Below are 17655 nucleotides of genomic sequence, written 5' to 3'. Positions count from 1 at the left end.
TCCTCCCTGGGTCCTGCTTTATGCAGAAGGTCTCTGCTACACTCCCCTTCAACCAGCTTTGTCACCATTCTGTCCCAAGCCATCTACCCTCCTCTCCCAGGAATATCCAAGCAGTTAAGGCCACCAGGAAGGAGATGTATGTGTCCCAGCTTACTCTGGACTCTGGTTCCCACATTATTCCTGGTCTCAGAGGAAATTTCTTTCACACAGGCAGGCAAATTCATTTATTGAAGAGTGTGTGTGTGTGTGTGTGTGTGTGTGTGTGTGTGTGTGTGTGTGTTAATGTTTATTTTTGAGAGAGAGAGAGCATGTGCTCTGGGGAAGAGAGAGAGCGTGTGCTCTGGGGAAGGGGAGAGAAAGAGGGAGACAGGATGCCAAGTTGGCTTTGCGCTGACAGCGGAGAGACCGATGTGGGGCTCAAACTCACCCACCGTGAGATCAAGATCATAACCTGAGCCGAAGTCAAACTCTTAAGAGCCACCCAAGCGCCCCTGAAAAGAGTGATTTATCTTTCATTTGTAAGTATTTTGTGGCAAACAGCCTTTAGGATCTCCAACCTGATTTCTAGAAATGGAAACTCTATGTGCTTTCAATACATTAAGTCCGTCTCCTACCTACTGTACCACTGACTAGATCATTTCTGCAAAGCCACTGTTCTGCCCCTAGGAGAACAATAGGGCAAGCATGGAAAAATCCTTTCAAACTCCACCTTAAAAATGTGCTTCCTAGCAAGTGGTTTTAGATGTCTGAAAGATTTAAGACCACTTTTTAACATGCCCATTTATCTAGTGTTATTCCATGCATGAGAATAACTTGGGCTTATTATGTTTTTCATCCGTGCACCCACCCTGGTGCAGATGTTGGCTGCATTTGACCACCAAGCACTACATAACCTAAGGAAAAGCTTTAAGGAGAACCTCAGATGAATACTTTTTTTTTTTTTTTTTTTAACAGCTATGCTGTCTTTGGTTCTTTCAGAGCAAAGGACAACCTAGACCCATCAGTTTAGTTTCTGTGCTTTTTCTACATAATGAATTTGCTTCTAAAAAGTGGATCATTTATTTTTAAGGCATGAGGGGAAAGACTCCACTAGTCATTAACTTATTATTTCAGGTGCTTTTAAATTATTTTAGAAATATGCTTTTGTTGCATATTTGCTTATCAGCATCCTGATCACTTGAAAGAAAACAATCCCTGCCTTAGGCACACACGAAAAACAAATGGACTCAACAGTTTCAAAGTGTTCTGTAATATGGAAAGGAAGAGAAGGAATGTAAATGTTGATCCTAGGCTTCATACCATATATAAACATTGAATGCTTATTATGCCTCTCGAGGCCTGCCTGGTCTGACTTCTTTCTACTCCATTGCAAAGCACCCCTCTTTCTCTATTCCCACAGGAGCCCTCTTTCAGTCTCGCCAGTGCACCCCTTCACTTAGTGTGGTAGAGTGATTGCAAAAGTCGCTCCAATATTCTACTCCCAGTATCCACGCTCTTTGCAACGTGACTTTGCAACAACTCCATCAAGAGGTGAGGTCTATTTCCCCACTCCTTGAACCTGGGCTAGCTTGCTTTGGCCCATAAATGTGGTTTTGTGCCACTTCGAAGCCTAGACCTTAAGAGGTCTTGTGTGTTTGTCCACACCTCCCCTGACAGCACCGTTGGAACGTGCCTGGTGAGCTTATTCATGGATGAGACAGCACACGGGGTCTAGGCCAGTCTATATCAGCCAACCACCAGCTGCTGATGCACCAGCTGAATCAAATCCAAGTCAGAACTCCCAGCCAACACAAGACTCAGCACACAATGGGGAGATTACTCCACTAGGTTAAGTTACCATGAGAGTCTTGTATCAAATATGACAACGGTAACCGTTGTGTATTTTTTTTTTAATGTTTGTTTATTTGGGGGGGGGGGTGGAGCAGAGAGAGAGGGAGACACAGAATCTGAAGCAGGCTCCAGGCTCTGAGCTGTCAGCACAGAGCCCGATGCGGGGCTTGAACTCATCAACTGCGAGATCATGACCTGAGCCAAAGTTGGCCACTTAACTGATGGAGCCACCCAGATGCCCCTACATTTGTGTCTTGATATGACCCAGATATCTGAAGTTACCCACCAAGGAAGTAGTGAGGCTGACATTTGAATAAAGCCTTACCTGACATCACAGTTCATACACTTGAAATAATGTGGTTCACATGGCTCGGAGAAGTCCGTGACGCTAAAGGAGAATCTGCTAAACCATCTAGATAAAGTCCTCAAGAACAATTTAAAATCTAGGGTCTGATGGATTACATTGCTACCAGTCCTTCACTTTTAAAGTCTCTAAAAGAACCCAGCTATTAGGCCCCAGGAAATGGCTCCATATATCATTCCAGGAATAGTCCTGTCTTTCCTAATTTGGCTTTCCTTCTGCCACGTATTTGCAGAGAAGTGGCATCGTGGCCTCATGTAGCATATGGTTCAGTTTTTTCCTTTGTCAATGAGACTAATAGTTAGAAAATTGGATCAGTGTATGCATATAACTACAGTATCCCTTGACATGCCCTCAGGAAGTGTTAATATTATATGCTATTACTTAGAAATCAGATGTGTAAAATGATTTCTTTTTAGAAAGAAAATCCACTACTCTTTTTAGGATTAATAGGACTATCACTATCTTTCAGCCACGGAATGCTCCATACTGTGTGAGACTGACATGGGGCACCTGGGTGGCTCAGTTGGTTAAGCATCCGGCTCTTGAGTTCAGCGCATGTCATGATCTCAAGGTTCCTGAGATTGAGCCCCACATCAGGCTCTGCACTTACAGAACGGAGCCTGCTTAGGATTCTCTTTCTCCCTCTCTCTCTCTGTCCCTCCCCCACTCACACTCTGTCTCTCAAAAATCAGTAAATAAACTAAAAAACAAACAAAACATTTTTTGTTAAAAAAATTTTTTAATATTTATTTTCGAGAGAGACACACACAGAGTGCGAGTGGGGGAGGGGCAGAGAGACAGGGAGAATCCGAAGCAGGCTCCAGGCTCCAAGCTGTCAGCACAGAGCCCAACAGGACTCAAACTCATGAACTTTGAGATCATGGCCTGAGTCGAAGTCAGACACTTAACCAACTGAGCCACCCAGGCGCCCCAAACAAACAAAACTTCTGACATAACTCCCCATTTGCCTTAAAGCCTTCACTGATGACTGTAACCTCTAGTGACCTCTCCTGTCCCGGATTTTTGTCCGCTCTCCACAATTTCCCCTCCAATTATATTGTTCTTTAATTGTTCCTCACAGCATACACTATGGCTTACTGGAAGATTTTATCTCGAGCAGCATCTGCTCTTGTGCTGGGCGTCAAATGGGAGCAGTTCCTGTGTAGAGTCTGGGGAAGCATCCTGTCTTCCTCAACATTGTTTAGAGTTGGTGGAGACTTGAAAGCCTCCAAGCCACCACGCTGCAGTTGGCAGGTCCTGCCCCACCTTCCTCCCTCCAGCTGGGAACCGCTAAGCCTCTGGCAGTGAGACACGGGCCGGGAATTTCTCTACACAGTACCTTCGCTGAGAGCTATTAGCATGATGTGCCGTTATTTTCCCTGGATTGGATTTTCTCCGGAATTCTCAGCAGGCACTCCACGAGCAGCATATGATCGAAACAGGCAATGTTTGGCAAGAGTCTGGTGTGAAAATCAGCGACTGAAAATAGGTGCAGTGTGTAGCTCGCTCAGAATCATTCTGGTAAGAGCTACCAGCACTTAAAGCATCTATCAGTTTTGCCATCCAGGGGATGAGGTATCTGTTGAGTGAAAAGTGGTCACCTGCAGAAAGCAGGCAGTTAGGAAAGGCTGAGCTCTGGCAGGTTCTTGGAAAATGAAACAAGGCACTGTTAAATATGCAAGGTGCTAGGCCCTGCCCCAGACCTAACCCACAATCTTGATAGGCAGCCTGGAATCTTCACTTAAAATTTTTTTTAAATGTTTATTTTCGAGAGAGAGACAGCGCAAGTAGAGGGGAGCAGAGAGAGAGGGAGACACAGAATCCGAAGCAGGCTCCAGGCTCTGAGCTGTCAGCACAGAGCCTGATGCAGGGCTCGAACTCATGAACCGTGAGATCATGACCGGAGCTGAAGTCAGATGCTCAACCAACTGAGCCACCCAGGTGCCCCTTTTATCTTCATTTTTAACAAGCATCCCTTAGCAACTCTGATGCAGATGGTCTTCCAACCATACTCTGAAATGCTGGTTTCAGAGTAGAGGCAAGGCGACCAGATCGGCACAACCGATCTGCAATTTTGGGAAGGCTGTCTCAGGTGAAGGGAAGCGAGAGCGGCACAAGAGTAAAGGGCCAGGGAGAGCAAGGGAGACCAAATCAGAGCCAAAATGATTACTTACAGTTCGAGACCAACTCTGGAGCCAGCCACTTGCCCGCTATTGCTCCCAACCCCTGATATCACAACCACACTGTAACAGTTAGGAATCGAATGGGAGACAGAAACTATACAGTATAATTCAGGGGAAAAAATAATCATTATAGGGTATCACCTACAAGGGGAAAGGAAAATAATAAGAATACAGAAAACAGTAGATATAGGGAACAGCCACTACCACATCTAGGTCTGGGCAGGTGTGCGTGCACAACACACAACATACACACACACAACCACCAAGGAAGGCACAACTGTAGATGCACCCCCACCTGTTAGGAAGTTCAGATCTAGGCTGCATTTTTCAATGCAGGTTTCAATGCATTTTTCAATTTATCTGCTCCAGGTGAGCGTTTCACAGGGTTTTCAAGCAAAAGTCTCCTCAGACACAGGAGAGCAAGCTACTGCCCCTGCCCAGGGAGGTTCAAGGTGACTTGGGTGTTCAAGAATGTCAGTCCAAGTAGATGTCACTATTTCAGATTTGGGGATCCCATTCCTTCTCAATCGATGCCTTAACTTCACAAGAGGAACTTAACAAGGCTGTAAATGCCACTAACATTCCAGTCCAGCCCACAAAAAGATGCCAAACACCGTTGGCTGCTCTGCATTGCCCAGCCATCTGGGAGGAGCACTCTGGAATCAGGAAGAACCACTTCCTCCTCTAATGTCCCTCCAGCACCCTCTACCGTTGACGCTTAACGTCAGACCAAACTGCAAGGGAGAAATGTTCCAGGATTGCAAGCAGGGTTCTGGAGGATGGGTTTGGAGCTGACAATGAGTGGGCTGATAACTGGCATCGCACCTCGCTTTCATTCCCTCTCCCACGGTCTCCACCACCACCCCCTGATGAAAACACAAATACTGCAAATAGAAATGGGGGAAACCCAGGGAGTAAGACTCAAAAGAACATCTTTCTAATGCTATATAATCTCACGTATGTAGGGTAACCAGCCATCTCAGTTGCCCGGTACTGTCCTGCCTTTAGCACTTAAAGTCCTATCTCCTGGAACACCTCTTAGTGTCAGACAAACGGGAATGATTTGTCAACTGACATGCATCCTAAAGGTTTCTAGACTTTCTCTGCATTCGAATCACCTTGAGCACTTGGTAAAAATGCAGTTATTTTGGAAGCAAGCAGGCCGTAGATTGATTTTTGAGAAATGTTCTACTTGGAGGCTGAAGATGTGTTAATCACTACTTTTAGGGACTCCTCAATCCAAACTTCTTTGTTCCTGTTCCGAAACCATAATCATTGAGAAGAAAGAATGGCATTCTTTAGAAGACACAGCCAAGGTTCCTGAACCATAAAACAGACACTGACAAATTACTAGTTGACGGGGACCAAAAAAAAAAAAAGGTAAAAATTATAGTCTGGCCTTACCACTTTTCTCTTCTTTCAGTTCTAGGATAAATCATTTTCCTTCATTGTCACAAAGTATAACAAAGAATGATGGGTGCTGTGAAGATTAGATTGGTGGGGTACACTGAACTTCTCTAGGTAAGCAGTATATAATACAAGTCTTATTTCAAAGACTTCCACAGTGACTACTATTTGGTAGGTCTTAGAGAATAAGCCACACAAAACAGTCAGTTCGGTGCTACGTTTGCTATTTTCACAGTGTAAGACACATGGTTTAACATGGCCAGTTTAAAGATGCTTCTTAAGGGGCGCCTGGGTGGCTCAGTCGGTTAAGCGGCCGACTTCAGCTCAGTTCACGATCTCACGGTCTGTGAGTTTGAGCCCCGCGGCGGGCTCTGGGCTGATGGCTCGGAGCCTGGATGCCTGCTTCCGATTCTGTGTCTCCCTCTCTCTCTCTCTGCCCCTCCCCCGTTCATGCTCTGTCTCTCTCTGTCTCAAAAATAAATAAAAAGTTAAAAAAAAAAAGATGCTTCTTAAAAACTCAGATGGGTGAAGAGAAGACACTCTTAGTATCAATTGAATTTCTATTGTGTTTCAAGCATCCTGCTAAATTCTTTAAATGCATTACCACATTTAGGCCTCCCAACAAGGGCTATGCCAATTTCATAAAGAAATGGAGAATTCGCCCTAGATTATACATCTAGTAAATGGTGTCGTCTGGACTGAAACTGAGGTCTGTTCACTCAAGCAAAATTTGGTTAGCAGTGGAGAGCCACGGAGGTGTGGTCCCATGACTCTTTGTGTTATTGATGGAAATGTGCACAGGCTGCAATGGGGGTACAAAGGAAGTGCATATTACATTCTCCAGAGCTTTCAGGGTAGAATTCAAATCCTTCTACTTAGCACGTCACTACCTGGTTTCCCAACCCTGTCGCCCTTCCACCAGCCCCGCAGGTACCCTGTCACTCCGTATAGACCAAGGATGCTGGAGCTTAGACTTCTGCAGTTTGGCTTTCGGAGGCGGGAGGGGGTGGGGGTGAAGGGGGGGCTATGTCCAGCGGAACCTGGGCCTGGCAAACACGCCTTCTTTCCCACCCTCGCCACGCCCCACTCCTCACCGGGCCCCACACCACCTTCAATCTGTGCTCCGATCCAATCCCGGCCCGCCCACCGGCGCCTTTAGCGACCCGGCCCTCCCTGCGCAGGGATCGCGGAGCTGCCCGAACTCTGGCGGATGGCGCCGGAAGCGGCGGCGGCGGCGGCGCGTGACGTCAGGAGGAAATGCCTGACGCCGCGGCCAGTGGTTGCGAGCTGTTGGAGTCGGTGCTGCACCCTAAAGGTTCCCCAAGCGCAGGCGGCGGAGCGGCTCCGGGACGGCGGGGTTCGCCTCGGGACCGAGCAGGTTTGTACCTGCGCGCCCGGCTCCGCTGCTGCTGTGGCGACCCGGCCCCCCGCTCGGTGCCTGGGGGTGTGGGGACCGTCCCCCGAGGACCCTTCCCGGCCTACCTCTGGGACCGCATCCCGGGGTCCTGGAAGAGAAGAGTCTAATAATAGGGAAAGTTGCGCACTCTTCTTGAGGACCAGCCTTTTTCAGCGGTGAGAGAGGTATTGGTTCCCCTCTTAACAGAGGAAGAAACTGAGGCGCGGAAAGGTGAAGTCATCTGACACAGGTCATGCAGCTGGGAACTGATTTAGGTTCAGAGCGAGCCAGGCTGGCGCCAAAGCCCTCGTGTTTTGGTTTTTTTGTTTGTTTGTTTGTTTGCCTTCTGCAGGGTTCTCAAGCTTTCTATGGGGTAAAGAATCCCAGGGTGGAAGGTGGGGTTAGTTAAACAGTTTCTGGGACGCCACAAAATCATTGGGTCTAGGGGGAGGCTCCGAAATCTGTTATTTTCAACAGCTGTCCCCTGGCACATAATATTACTACCCTGTGAACGGAGCAATGGTCGTGTTAAGAGCTTTTATGGTCTCAGTTGAGAGAAAATACAAACTTCCTCTACACATCTGGTGGGAGTGGAGGGTTAGTATTTGACTCTGCCATGAACTCGTTTTGGGCAGATGGCAGTCTCCGTCGTCTCCCCACCTATTAAATGAGAAGGAGCTACACGCCCTTACCCACCTGGGGAAATTTGTTAAATGTACAGATTCCTGGGCCCATCTCATCTCGGAAGATCTGGGAAGGTCTGGAAATTGGTGGGCTAAATAAGCCATAAGATGAGCTGGTAACATTTGAGAACTTGAGATGTGAAGCCTTCTTAGATCAGTAAAGAAATGGATCATAGGTTCAGAACATGTGCTGTGAATCTCCCCGTTTTTGTCTTTCTGTACCTGTGCTCCTGTATGTGGGCTGTGAGCTAAAATTTCATTGGCAAAAATGCCAAAAAAGTGGTTTTGATGTAGAATCTCTGATTGCTATTGAGCTTGAAAGAATTATAATTACTCCCTTAGGTAGTCTACGCTCTCATAATCCTAACTAAAAGCACTTTCCTTTTTTTTTTTTCTTTTAAAACAGATGCCATTGGGTGGTTTTAATCAGGAATGAAATGTTCTGAAAGCTAAGAGCAGAAGCCTTTTTGGTCAACATGGAAGACAAAAGACGGCGAGCCCGAGTGCAGGGAGCCTGGGCTGGCCCTGCTAAGAGCCAGGCCACTGCTCAGCCAGGCAAGAACCTGTGGGGACCTTGTGTGAATGCACCTGCATTTCAGTTGATGTTAAGGAATTATTTAAAACGTAGCTGGTACTTTGATTTTCTTGATGGCGATCTTTTATTGAGGGTTGATATTTAGTATTCCTCATATTTAGTTCCTGCTCTCAAACCTTACAGTGTGTGTTTTGGGGTCTTCGACAGACTTTACTAATTAATTTCTAGATGTAATCTACATTATCTTCAAGTAGACTCTGTTGGCTCTTACTCAGTAGAGCAGACATTTTGGAGTCTGGTTTGAGTCTGTTCTTGCCTTACTTTAGCTACCACTGCTAAGAGCCATCTCCACCAGAGGCCTGGTCAGACCTGGACAAACAAGGAGCGTCATCTTTTGGATAGACAGTTCGTATTCAGAGAACCCCAGGAGGTAAATTCTTTTTCTCTTACAACACTAAGAGGTTTGCTTGTAAAAGCTGTAGTCACACAGTAGATCCTCAAATAGTGACTGAATACATTCACTAATAAAAGGAGCATGCAAGGCATATAATAATAATAATGAAATGTGTGCTATCAGCTCCTTAGTGTATCTGAAGATTTCTTTCTAGTCTGCTCCCAACTCATGGCTGTATAAAGTTCCCACTTTAGGGGCGCCTGGGTGGCACAGTCGGTTAAGCGTCCGACTTCAGCCAGGTCACGATCTCGCGGTCCGTGAGTTGGAGCCCCGCGTCGGGCTCTGGGCTGATGGCTCAGAGCCTGGAGCCTGTTTCTGATTCTGTGTCTCCCTCTCTCTCTGCCCCTCCCCCGTTCATGCTCTGTCTCTCTCTGTCCCAAAAATAAATAAACGTTGAAAAAAAAAAAAAATTTAAAGTTCCCACTTTGGGGGAAGGAGGTTATACCATGACTAGTGCTTGCATTGGTTATCGGAGTACTTTTTTTTTAATGTTTATTTATTTATTTTGAGAGAGTGAGTGAGCAGGGAGAGGTGTAGAGAGAGGGAGAGAGGGAGAGAACCCCAAGCAGGCTCTGTGGGGCTTGATCCCACGAACTGGGAGATCATGACCTGAGCCAAAATCCAGAATCAGATGCTTAACCAACTGAACCACCGAGGGGCCCCTTTTTTTTTTTTTAATGTTTATTTTTGAGAGAGAGAGAGAGAGAATGAATGCGTATGCATGAGCAAGGAATAAGCAGAGAGAGAGAGGGAGACAGAATCCTAAGCAGGCTCTGCATAGTCAGTGCAAAGCCCGGCAGGGGACTCAAACCTACCAACTGTGAAATCGTGACCTTGGCTGAAGTCAGACGCTCAACTGAACCGAGCCACCCATGCGCCCTGGTTATCTGAGTTCTAACAGTCCTAAACCCTTGCTGTCTTTAGTACTAGTGTAGCAGGTGCTTCTGGAATTGGATTGAAATTTTCAACTACTACAATGCCTGATTTTTTAGCTTTTTTTCCCCATGAGGGAAAAGTTGTAGGAAATAGTGAAGATTCACTGTTTTTTAATAGCATGGGAACATGTTATTAAAAATCAGGCATTTTGCTTTAGTAGTGCTTGTAAAAATAACGATTAAGACTTATTTCTTCATGTATCTTCTATTTTTAAAAATATCCTGGGCCGCCTGGTGGCTCAGTCAGTTGAGCATCCGACTTTAGCTCAGGTCATGATCTCACAGCTCATGAGTTCGAACCCCATGTTGGGCTGTGTGCTGACAGCTCAGAGCCTGGAGCCTGCTTCAGATTCTGTGTCTCCCTCTCTCTCTGCCCCTCCCCCACTTATGCCATGTCTCTCTCTCTCTCTCAAAAATAAATAAACATTAAAGAAGAAAAATCTCCTGGAAAGATTTTTCCAGAATTACTGGGTGCTTGGAAAATGGGTTGATTCTACTTTTATTATTTTTTCTTGCCCCACTAGTAACTGTGAAGTAGTTCTAAGAAAAGCAGACACGGGTCTCTAGTGGCATAGTAAGAGCTTGGAATAAAAAAGGATAGTTTTAAACTTGATTTATTTTTACCAGTAATGAGAGGATATGATAATCCTGCAGATAAGTCTTTCTGAGGATTAGGGATCATTCCAGAAGTAAAATCTGCCTGTTCCTTGCAGGTAGTACGCAGAGCCCCAGAGCCACGAGTGATTGAGTAAGTAATTTGCTGCCATTCTGTATTTTTTGCCCGCAGTAAAATGGAGAGCCCAGATAACTCACCCAGTTTTTTTCCAGCTGGAAGGAAGCTAATGGCCCAATTACTGTCTTAATTTTAGGCTGGGGTATTTGTATCTTAGACATCTTTAAACTTGGTCTTTTGGGAAACTTTTCACAATTTGTTAATGGTGTGGAAAATGCCATAAGATGCCTGTACGTTGATCTCTGACTTGTGTAGGTTTCTTGACCCTGTTTCACTAAGATATCTGCAGACAGTAAGTGAAAATATCTCCTAGGTAAAGACAGAGTGGGGGCAGCTGGATGGTTCTGTTGGTTGAGTGTCCACCTCTTGATCTCAGCTCAGGTCTTGATCTCAGGTTCGTGAGTTCAAGCCCCATGTTGGGCTCCACGCTGGGTGTGGAGCCTACTTAAAAAAAGAAAAAAAAGACAGGGAGGTTTTTTCCTAGTCCTTAAAACCTGGATATTTGAGAAGACTTTAGTTAGGTACTGTTCGACTAGCAATGCTTATGAAAGCTGTTAGAAATCTAGAGGGCTTTAAATGTTTACTTACTTGTTCCAGAGCAGTTTAAATTCTTAAATTGATCTGTATATAAAATAACCTCTTTAATTTATAATTCCTCTTATACTGATCAGCATATAAAACATTCTTTTCCAAAATTAACGAAAGATGCTTTGACTTCTCTTTTCCTGCTTTTCAGTTTCCATCTGATGTACATAAATTGCCAGTAGAAAGCATCTTTTTATTTATTTATTTATTTATTTATTTATTTATTTATTTATTTATGTGTTTTTTTTAATGTTTATTTATTTTTGAGGAAGAGAGACAGTGTGAGTGGGGAAGGGACAGAGAGAGAGGGAGACACAGAATCCGAAGCAGGTTCCAGGCTCTGAGCTGTCAGCACAGAGCCCGACATGGGACTCAAACTCACAGAGTGCAAGATTGTGACCTGAGCCAAAGTCGGACGCTTAACCGACTGAGCCATCCAGGCGCCCCACGCATCCTTTTATTTTAACAAATTAGCGTTTGCATGTTATTGCTCATGAACAGTCTGTTAGTCTGTTTGGCTATTTGCAGGTCGACTTGTATAGCTTAGAAAAATGTGAAACTAACACGAGGTCATCATACTTTGAAAGAGGGTATCAAAGTTGTGGCCTTACCACTAGTTAGCTATGTAACGAGTCCTTAGGTAAGTTAAGGCCATTTCTCAGGACTTTAGTTTCCTTGTCTGTGATATTAGGATTTGGACCACATAGTCACTTAAGGCAGAGTGTGGTAGCTCTAACACTCTTTGTTTGTAAGTACCAGTGTGACATTGCCTCCATTGGTGATAAAGAGAAGACACAAAACCATGAAACCTATTATGAGGTACATGTGGGACATGCAGGCTGAAAAAATGGGCAGTTGTGAATATTCAGGTCTTGGCAAAATGACAAAACTTCCTGTTTGATCCCAGCATTTGTTAATTCTGGTTATGTAAAGTTAGCTCTGTTAGATTTTTATTTGATAACCAGAAATGTCACCCACATTTGAACTGAGCCAGTTTCTTAATGTGGCCCAAAATATATCACAATGAAACATTGTGTTCACACTATGGGAAACTATAGGCCGCTCATTTAGAGACATGATGAATGTATGTGACAATAACCCTGCCTACATTTTGGCTCAGAGGGGCTTGCACAGTCTGCCTGAGAGCCCAGCTCACAGATCATGAACTTCTGGCTCGCATGGCAGAGGGTGATGTGAACACTGTCCCTTTATATTATTTTCTGTAGCTTACCCCTGTCTGGGAGGATCTGACACCATTATTCTGGCATAGGAACCTATGCAGTCTGGGTGTCTGTTTTCTCACTGTGGACCTCACCACCTTGCACGTCTGGAACAGTTTTGTACTTTTGCACATTTGGTTAAATTCTAAGCTTTTTACTGCCCATCTACTATGTTCTAGGCACTGGGAAACAACGGTAACCCATTGCTTGCCCGTCAGTAGCCCACAGTCTTGTAAATGAAATAGACATGTAATAAGGTAAATTGTAGTAGTGTATATTTTGAAACAGTAGACTTATAGTAAGGTCTACTGGTAGCATGGAGAATGAGATGGTTAACATTATTTGGGTGGATTAATGGTCAGGAAAGCGCTACAGGAGGTGAGACTGAGCTGAGATTTTGAAGGATGAATTAGAATTTTCTGTGGGACCAAAGCTCGGGTGGGTTGGATTGCGGGTGCCAGATGATGGAGGAGGGCGAGGGGGTATTCCAGCTTGTAGAAAAGCAGGATTAGAAATACGGTAGTGTATTCAGGAGATTCCAAATAGCAATGGGAGGATCACGAGTGGGTGGGAGCTGTCAGGAAGTGGAGCCACATCATGGGACCCTTGAAAAGTTGGTGGGGAACCTTTTTTAATCAGGCAGGAACCTCATTAGACATGTATCTGAAAGCAACAGCAGCTCATAGCCCTGAGATGGACTTGCTTCCTGTTAAATGCACCTATTCCAGGGTCTCCAAAGAGATGTGCTGCCTTCGTGTGATAGATTTCTGGACCATAGCAGCCTCAATTGTGGATGACATACAGAGGGGTAGAATCAGAATTTATTTTATCTCAGTTTTTGTCTCCATGGCCTGATTCCATCAGGATTCAATTCCCAGTGACATCAGTGGTCTGCCACCATCTTACTCTTTGTCTCGCTGGTGGAAGAAGGTGGGTTTAGGCCTCCCTCATAGTGCACCCTCGTTGTGAAATCATTCTGGTGATCAGGAGTTTGGGAACTGCAAAGCACAGCCCTTCCACTGGGTGGAGTGTATTATTTTGCCTGATCCCAATGAGTCTGTTTTCTTGATTTATGTAGCAGAGAAGGTGTGTATGATATCAGCGTGTCACCCACAGGCGTATCTAGGTAAGTGAATCCTCCCTGGAAAGTTCATGATTATTTTTCAGTTAATAGTCTCTTAAAATGTTCTACTCCCTTACTTGAGATAGGTAACTTCTGCCTCTGAAAATCTTGGGGAGTGAGACTTTGGTAATATCTCTTTTTATATAACATTTCTGACTCCAAAACATTTTCATAGCCTCTCTGTCAGGTGTAGTACTATTCTGCAATTTTTCAGGTGAGAAAATGAGACCCAGGGAGATTAAGTACTTTCTCCTAGTACCACATAGTAACTTAAAATTACAGGTGACCTAGCCTCTACTTCTGTTCTTTGAATGCTCCATTTTATTACTATTTTTTTTTTATTTTTTAAAAAATTTTTTTTTTCAACATTTTTTATTTATTTTTGGGACAGAGAGAGACAGAGCATGAACGGGGGAGGGGCAGAGAGAGAGGGAGACACAGAATCAGAAACAGGCTCCAGGCTCCGAGCCATCAGCCCAGAGCCTGACGCGGGGCTCGAACTCACGGACCGTGAGATCGTGACCTGGTTGAAGTCGGACGCTTAACCGACTGCGCCACCCAGGCGCCCCTTATTACTATTATATTACATTATATATATCATTTCATTTATTATCGCATTAATCATATTACTGCATATATTTTTATATGTGTTACATTATGTTAATCTTTAATCTACATGGGTAAGCTAATACCTTAATCTACATTAAGGTAGATTTCATTAAAGTTAAAGCATGTGCAATTTAGGGTATAGTAGGCATTAATCATTATTAAAATGAAAATTTTGGAAGCATCCCCTTAATGCATGAGTTTGCTAAGTCACTATAAAATAATTTATTTTAAATGGCCATTTAAAATAAATATATCAGAACTTGCATATCTAAATGAATTGCTTAGAAAGAGCTTCAGAATCTCTTTTAAAGCAAGTTTAACAGTCACACAAGAAAACCAGTTGCATTATTTTCGTCGCATCTCATTGTTAAACAGGTATGGCTTCAGGTGCGTTTTGGCTCTGAAAAAATCAAAGACACCTTCAAAGAGTGAAGTTTGACAGAATGTTCCAAGGGCTTTCAGAACAAAGAAGGATATCCAAAATGATTTTGAGCTGACTTGGCATTAATGAAATAAGTATATATTCAGTGACAGAAAGAACCCTCATTTGGAAGTGTTTATTTTGATTCAGTCATAAATGGTCGTTTTCCCTACAACTGACATAGTCTCAGAAGACAACCAATTGTTAGAATAACACAGGGCCAGGCATTTTGTTAGTTTACTTTTCACAGTGAGCCTGTGAGGGGGATATCATTTTTGTGTTACAGGTAAGAAAAACCAGCCTTCATAGAAGTTAAGTAATTTACCCAAAGTTTCACAGCAAGTGGTGGGGGAGCAGTATTTGAAGTGTGTCTGTAAAAGCCCTCATGCGTTCTTTTTCCTTTATTGCCTCTTATTTGTCTTAACATGAAAGTTTGTTTCACATCTGGAACATCATGTCCTGCTTGCCATGGGAGGTATGGCAAGATGAGTTCATCTACCCATGAAAGGAAGCATCCAAATTAACTGACTTCACTAATGGTTAGAGACTAGCCCATCTTTTCTGTGTTCTTTAGTTAATAATGGTTCTTTCTTCATCAAGGGTGTGTTTGTATCCTGGCTTTGTTGACCTGAAAGAAGCCGACTGGGTATTGGAACAACTTTGTGAGGTTGTTCCCTGGAAACAGAGGACCGGCATCAGAGAGGGTAAGCACGTGTCTGAGATGGCACTTGTTGCCACTTGGTCTCTCTAGAGACACCGTTGCTTCTTTCACCACGGCCAGTCTCAATTAAACAGAAGAGTAGGGATTTGCCAGCCAAAAGGGACAGGGAAGAGTGTTCCAGGCAGATGAAAGAGCAGGTGGAAGGCCCAGAGGTCAGAGAACAGGGCAGGAGCCAGGAGGTGGGAGTTCAAGGAACCAGAGGATATGTGGTTTGGCTGACCTGTGCTTGACATACTTCTATCTTTTTGAGTTTGTTTGCTACCATTATTACTTCAAATAGTGACAGCTTACCTCTTTCTTCATAGAAACCTCCAGAGCTTTCTTTTTCCCAAATCTGTTCGGCATATGTTCTTGTATGATCCTTATTGCCAGCTTTTTATCCTCATTTTAGTTTCAGTAGAAGAGTCCAGTGTCTTTCCATTTCAGCATTTGTACTCTCCTGAACTTGCAAAGATGACAGGACTCGGAGCCTGCTCCTCCGTGGTCACCCACAAGCAGCACAGCTGCTGCTGGACCAGAGGTGTCCACTGGAGGGCGTCTATGCCCTAGCGTAAAATTTCCTGTCGGGCACATTGTGTGAATTCAGATTTTCTGTAAAGAAAGAGGCAGAGTATACTGGCTTCATTTGTGGGACTTGGAAGTCAGAATAGGAGTCTGCTTTTTCTCCTAACTCCCAGAGATTCCACAGCAGTGGCAGACTTGGCTTTGGTTGCTGGCTTTGTCATTCAAAGTAATTGTTAATTTTAGGCAAATTACAGTTACATAGTTTTCCAATTCTTGGTTTTCTGGTCTGTAAAATGGACTAATGATAATACCTATGTTGTGATAATTAAGGGAGGTAATGCATGATAAGTGCTTAGTAGAATGACTGGTGCATACACAGTAAGCCTTCAGTGAATGTTAGCTGCCTTTATAATTATTGTTCTTATTGTAGCAGTTGATATCAATTGTGGGAAAAAATAGTAGATTGTGGATAACCCCCTACTAAATATATTGAACATCAAAAACTTCTGACTACAGTCAGCTACATGCTATGGTTGGTCAGAGCACTTTTTTCTTCATCAAAATCAAAAGGTGGCACATGGATAACAGTTTATCTTGTTTCTTATATGGATGTTGGTGCCACAGATTCCTGCCTATGAGGGTTCAGACTCCATATCCTGCTTTTTAGACCTTCTCTAATCTGAACCTTTCTGACGTGTGACTCCACCCTTGTTTATGTCATCACTGATGCAAACGAGTCACACGTACTCTCAGAGCTTTGCCAATACGGTTTCTGCCAACATACCTTCTCTTGTCTTCTTTCTTTGAGCTCTTACCCATTCTTCTCCTGAAATCCCATGTCCTCAAGGTGGAACCGTGGGTCAGAGCCCATCTTTACTCTGCCTTTGTATTTCTCATAGCTTCTTGCACATTGCATGGTGCTCAGTAGGTACCCCTTAAATAGCGTTAAACCATTTCAAAGGCCCTGTATTTTCTTTCTCAGATGTAACTTACAAGCAACCAAGACTTACAGCATGGTATGGAGAACTTCCTTACACTTATTCAAGAATCACTATGGAACCAAATGCTCACGTATGTTGGAATGTTGTTGGTATGGTTTTATGGACTGTGTACTATAAATGTAGAGTACTATAAAATAACAGTACTGTAAAATAGCTTGCAGAGTTGCATGATGGTTCCTAGTTTAAAAAATCCTCTGGGTTCAAACACTGAGTTTTTGTGCTTGTCACTCTTGATGTGCTTTTTGATCTAGAGATAAACTCTGAGGATGAGAAAAAAAATTGGAACTAGAATAAACTGGAACCAGACTCAAGGATTTCAGGAAGAGGAACCATTTCTTCACATCCCTCCCGTCCCCCAGCTTTTCTGGCCATAGCCTTCCGTGTACACCCTTGTACACGTTTGCTGTGGAGCCAAGTTCTTATGACTGGCCAGTGAGGTCAGAACATCTCCTTCCATTTCTCAGGCTCTTTTGCCATTTGTGAAAAAATCTGGTATTTTTCTTGTTGACTTTGTACTCATTCTGTGGCTGTAGTTCTTAGACTTACATCTTATCATTGCTTTGGCTTATTTCTTATTTCACATCTTTTGTTTTCAAAAGTTTCCATGACAGTAGACAAAGAGATTCTAGTATATAAATTAAGCTTGTCCAAAGGATAGAGTTAAGGTCCAAGAAATAGCTCCCTGTTTAGTTCCTGGAATCTTGCCCTTTGGCAAATAATTTTATGCTTTATTGAAAGAGACTTTGAAGAAAATGGAGTTTTGCTTAATGGCTTTGGGATACATAGAAATATGACACATTTTAGAGCTTCTAGTAATTTGTTGTAATAAACTACATGTTCAGGGACAGAATATTGATGGGGATGGGAGTGGGGACATGGCTTTTTCACATAAGGAGATAGCTGCATGCTTTTGTTTGTAGGGCTGCATTTAGAATGTGACCCAGGGAAAGG

At 43.8% G+C, this 17655-nt stretch overlaps 1 protein-coding gene across 4 annotated transcripts in view; it reads left to right on the top strand.

Moving 5' to 3' along the window:
• The first annotated feature begins 7015 nt into the window (after nt 1-7015).
• ALKBH3 (alkB homolog 3, alpha-ketoglutarate dependent dioxygenase) overlaps nt 7016-17655 on the top strand; it is a 33397-nt gene continuing 22757 nt past the window's right edge. For 2 of the 4 annotated variants that reach the window (XM_086677639.1, XM_086677637.1), the window contains exons 1-7: nt 7017-7162; nt 8270-8418; nt 8725-8828; nt 10501-10535; nt 13404-13451; nt 15079-15182; nt 16686-16774. In XM_086677639.1, the coding sequence (XP_086533765.1) occupies nt 8340-8418; nt 8725-8828; nt 10501-10535; nt 13404-13451; nt 15079-15182; nt 16686-16774 (459 nt within the window). In that variant the 5' untranslated portion in view covers nt 7017-7162; nt 8270-8339. Of the gene's footprint in view, nt 7163-8269; nt 8419-8724; nt 8829-10500; nt 10536-13403; nt 13452-15078; nt 15183-16685; nt 16775-17655 lie in introns of all 4 variants that reach the window. The other 2 variants (XM_086677640.1, XM_086677638.1) reach the window with 2 other exon arrangements.

This window comes from Puma concolor, chromosome D1 (assembly GCF_028749965.1).
Source record: "Puma concolor isolate L17-30 chromosome D1, mPumCon1.1.hap2, whole genome shotgun sequence".
Taxonomy (NCBI): domain Eukaryota; kingdom Metazoa; phylum Chordata; class Mammalia; order Carnivora; family Felidae; genus Puma; species Puma concolor.
This window is presented reverse-complemented; position numbering and strand designations above follow the sequence as displayed.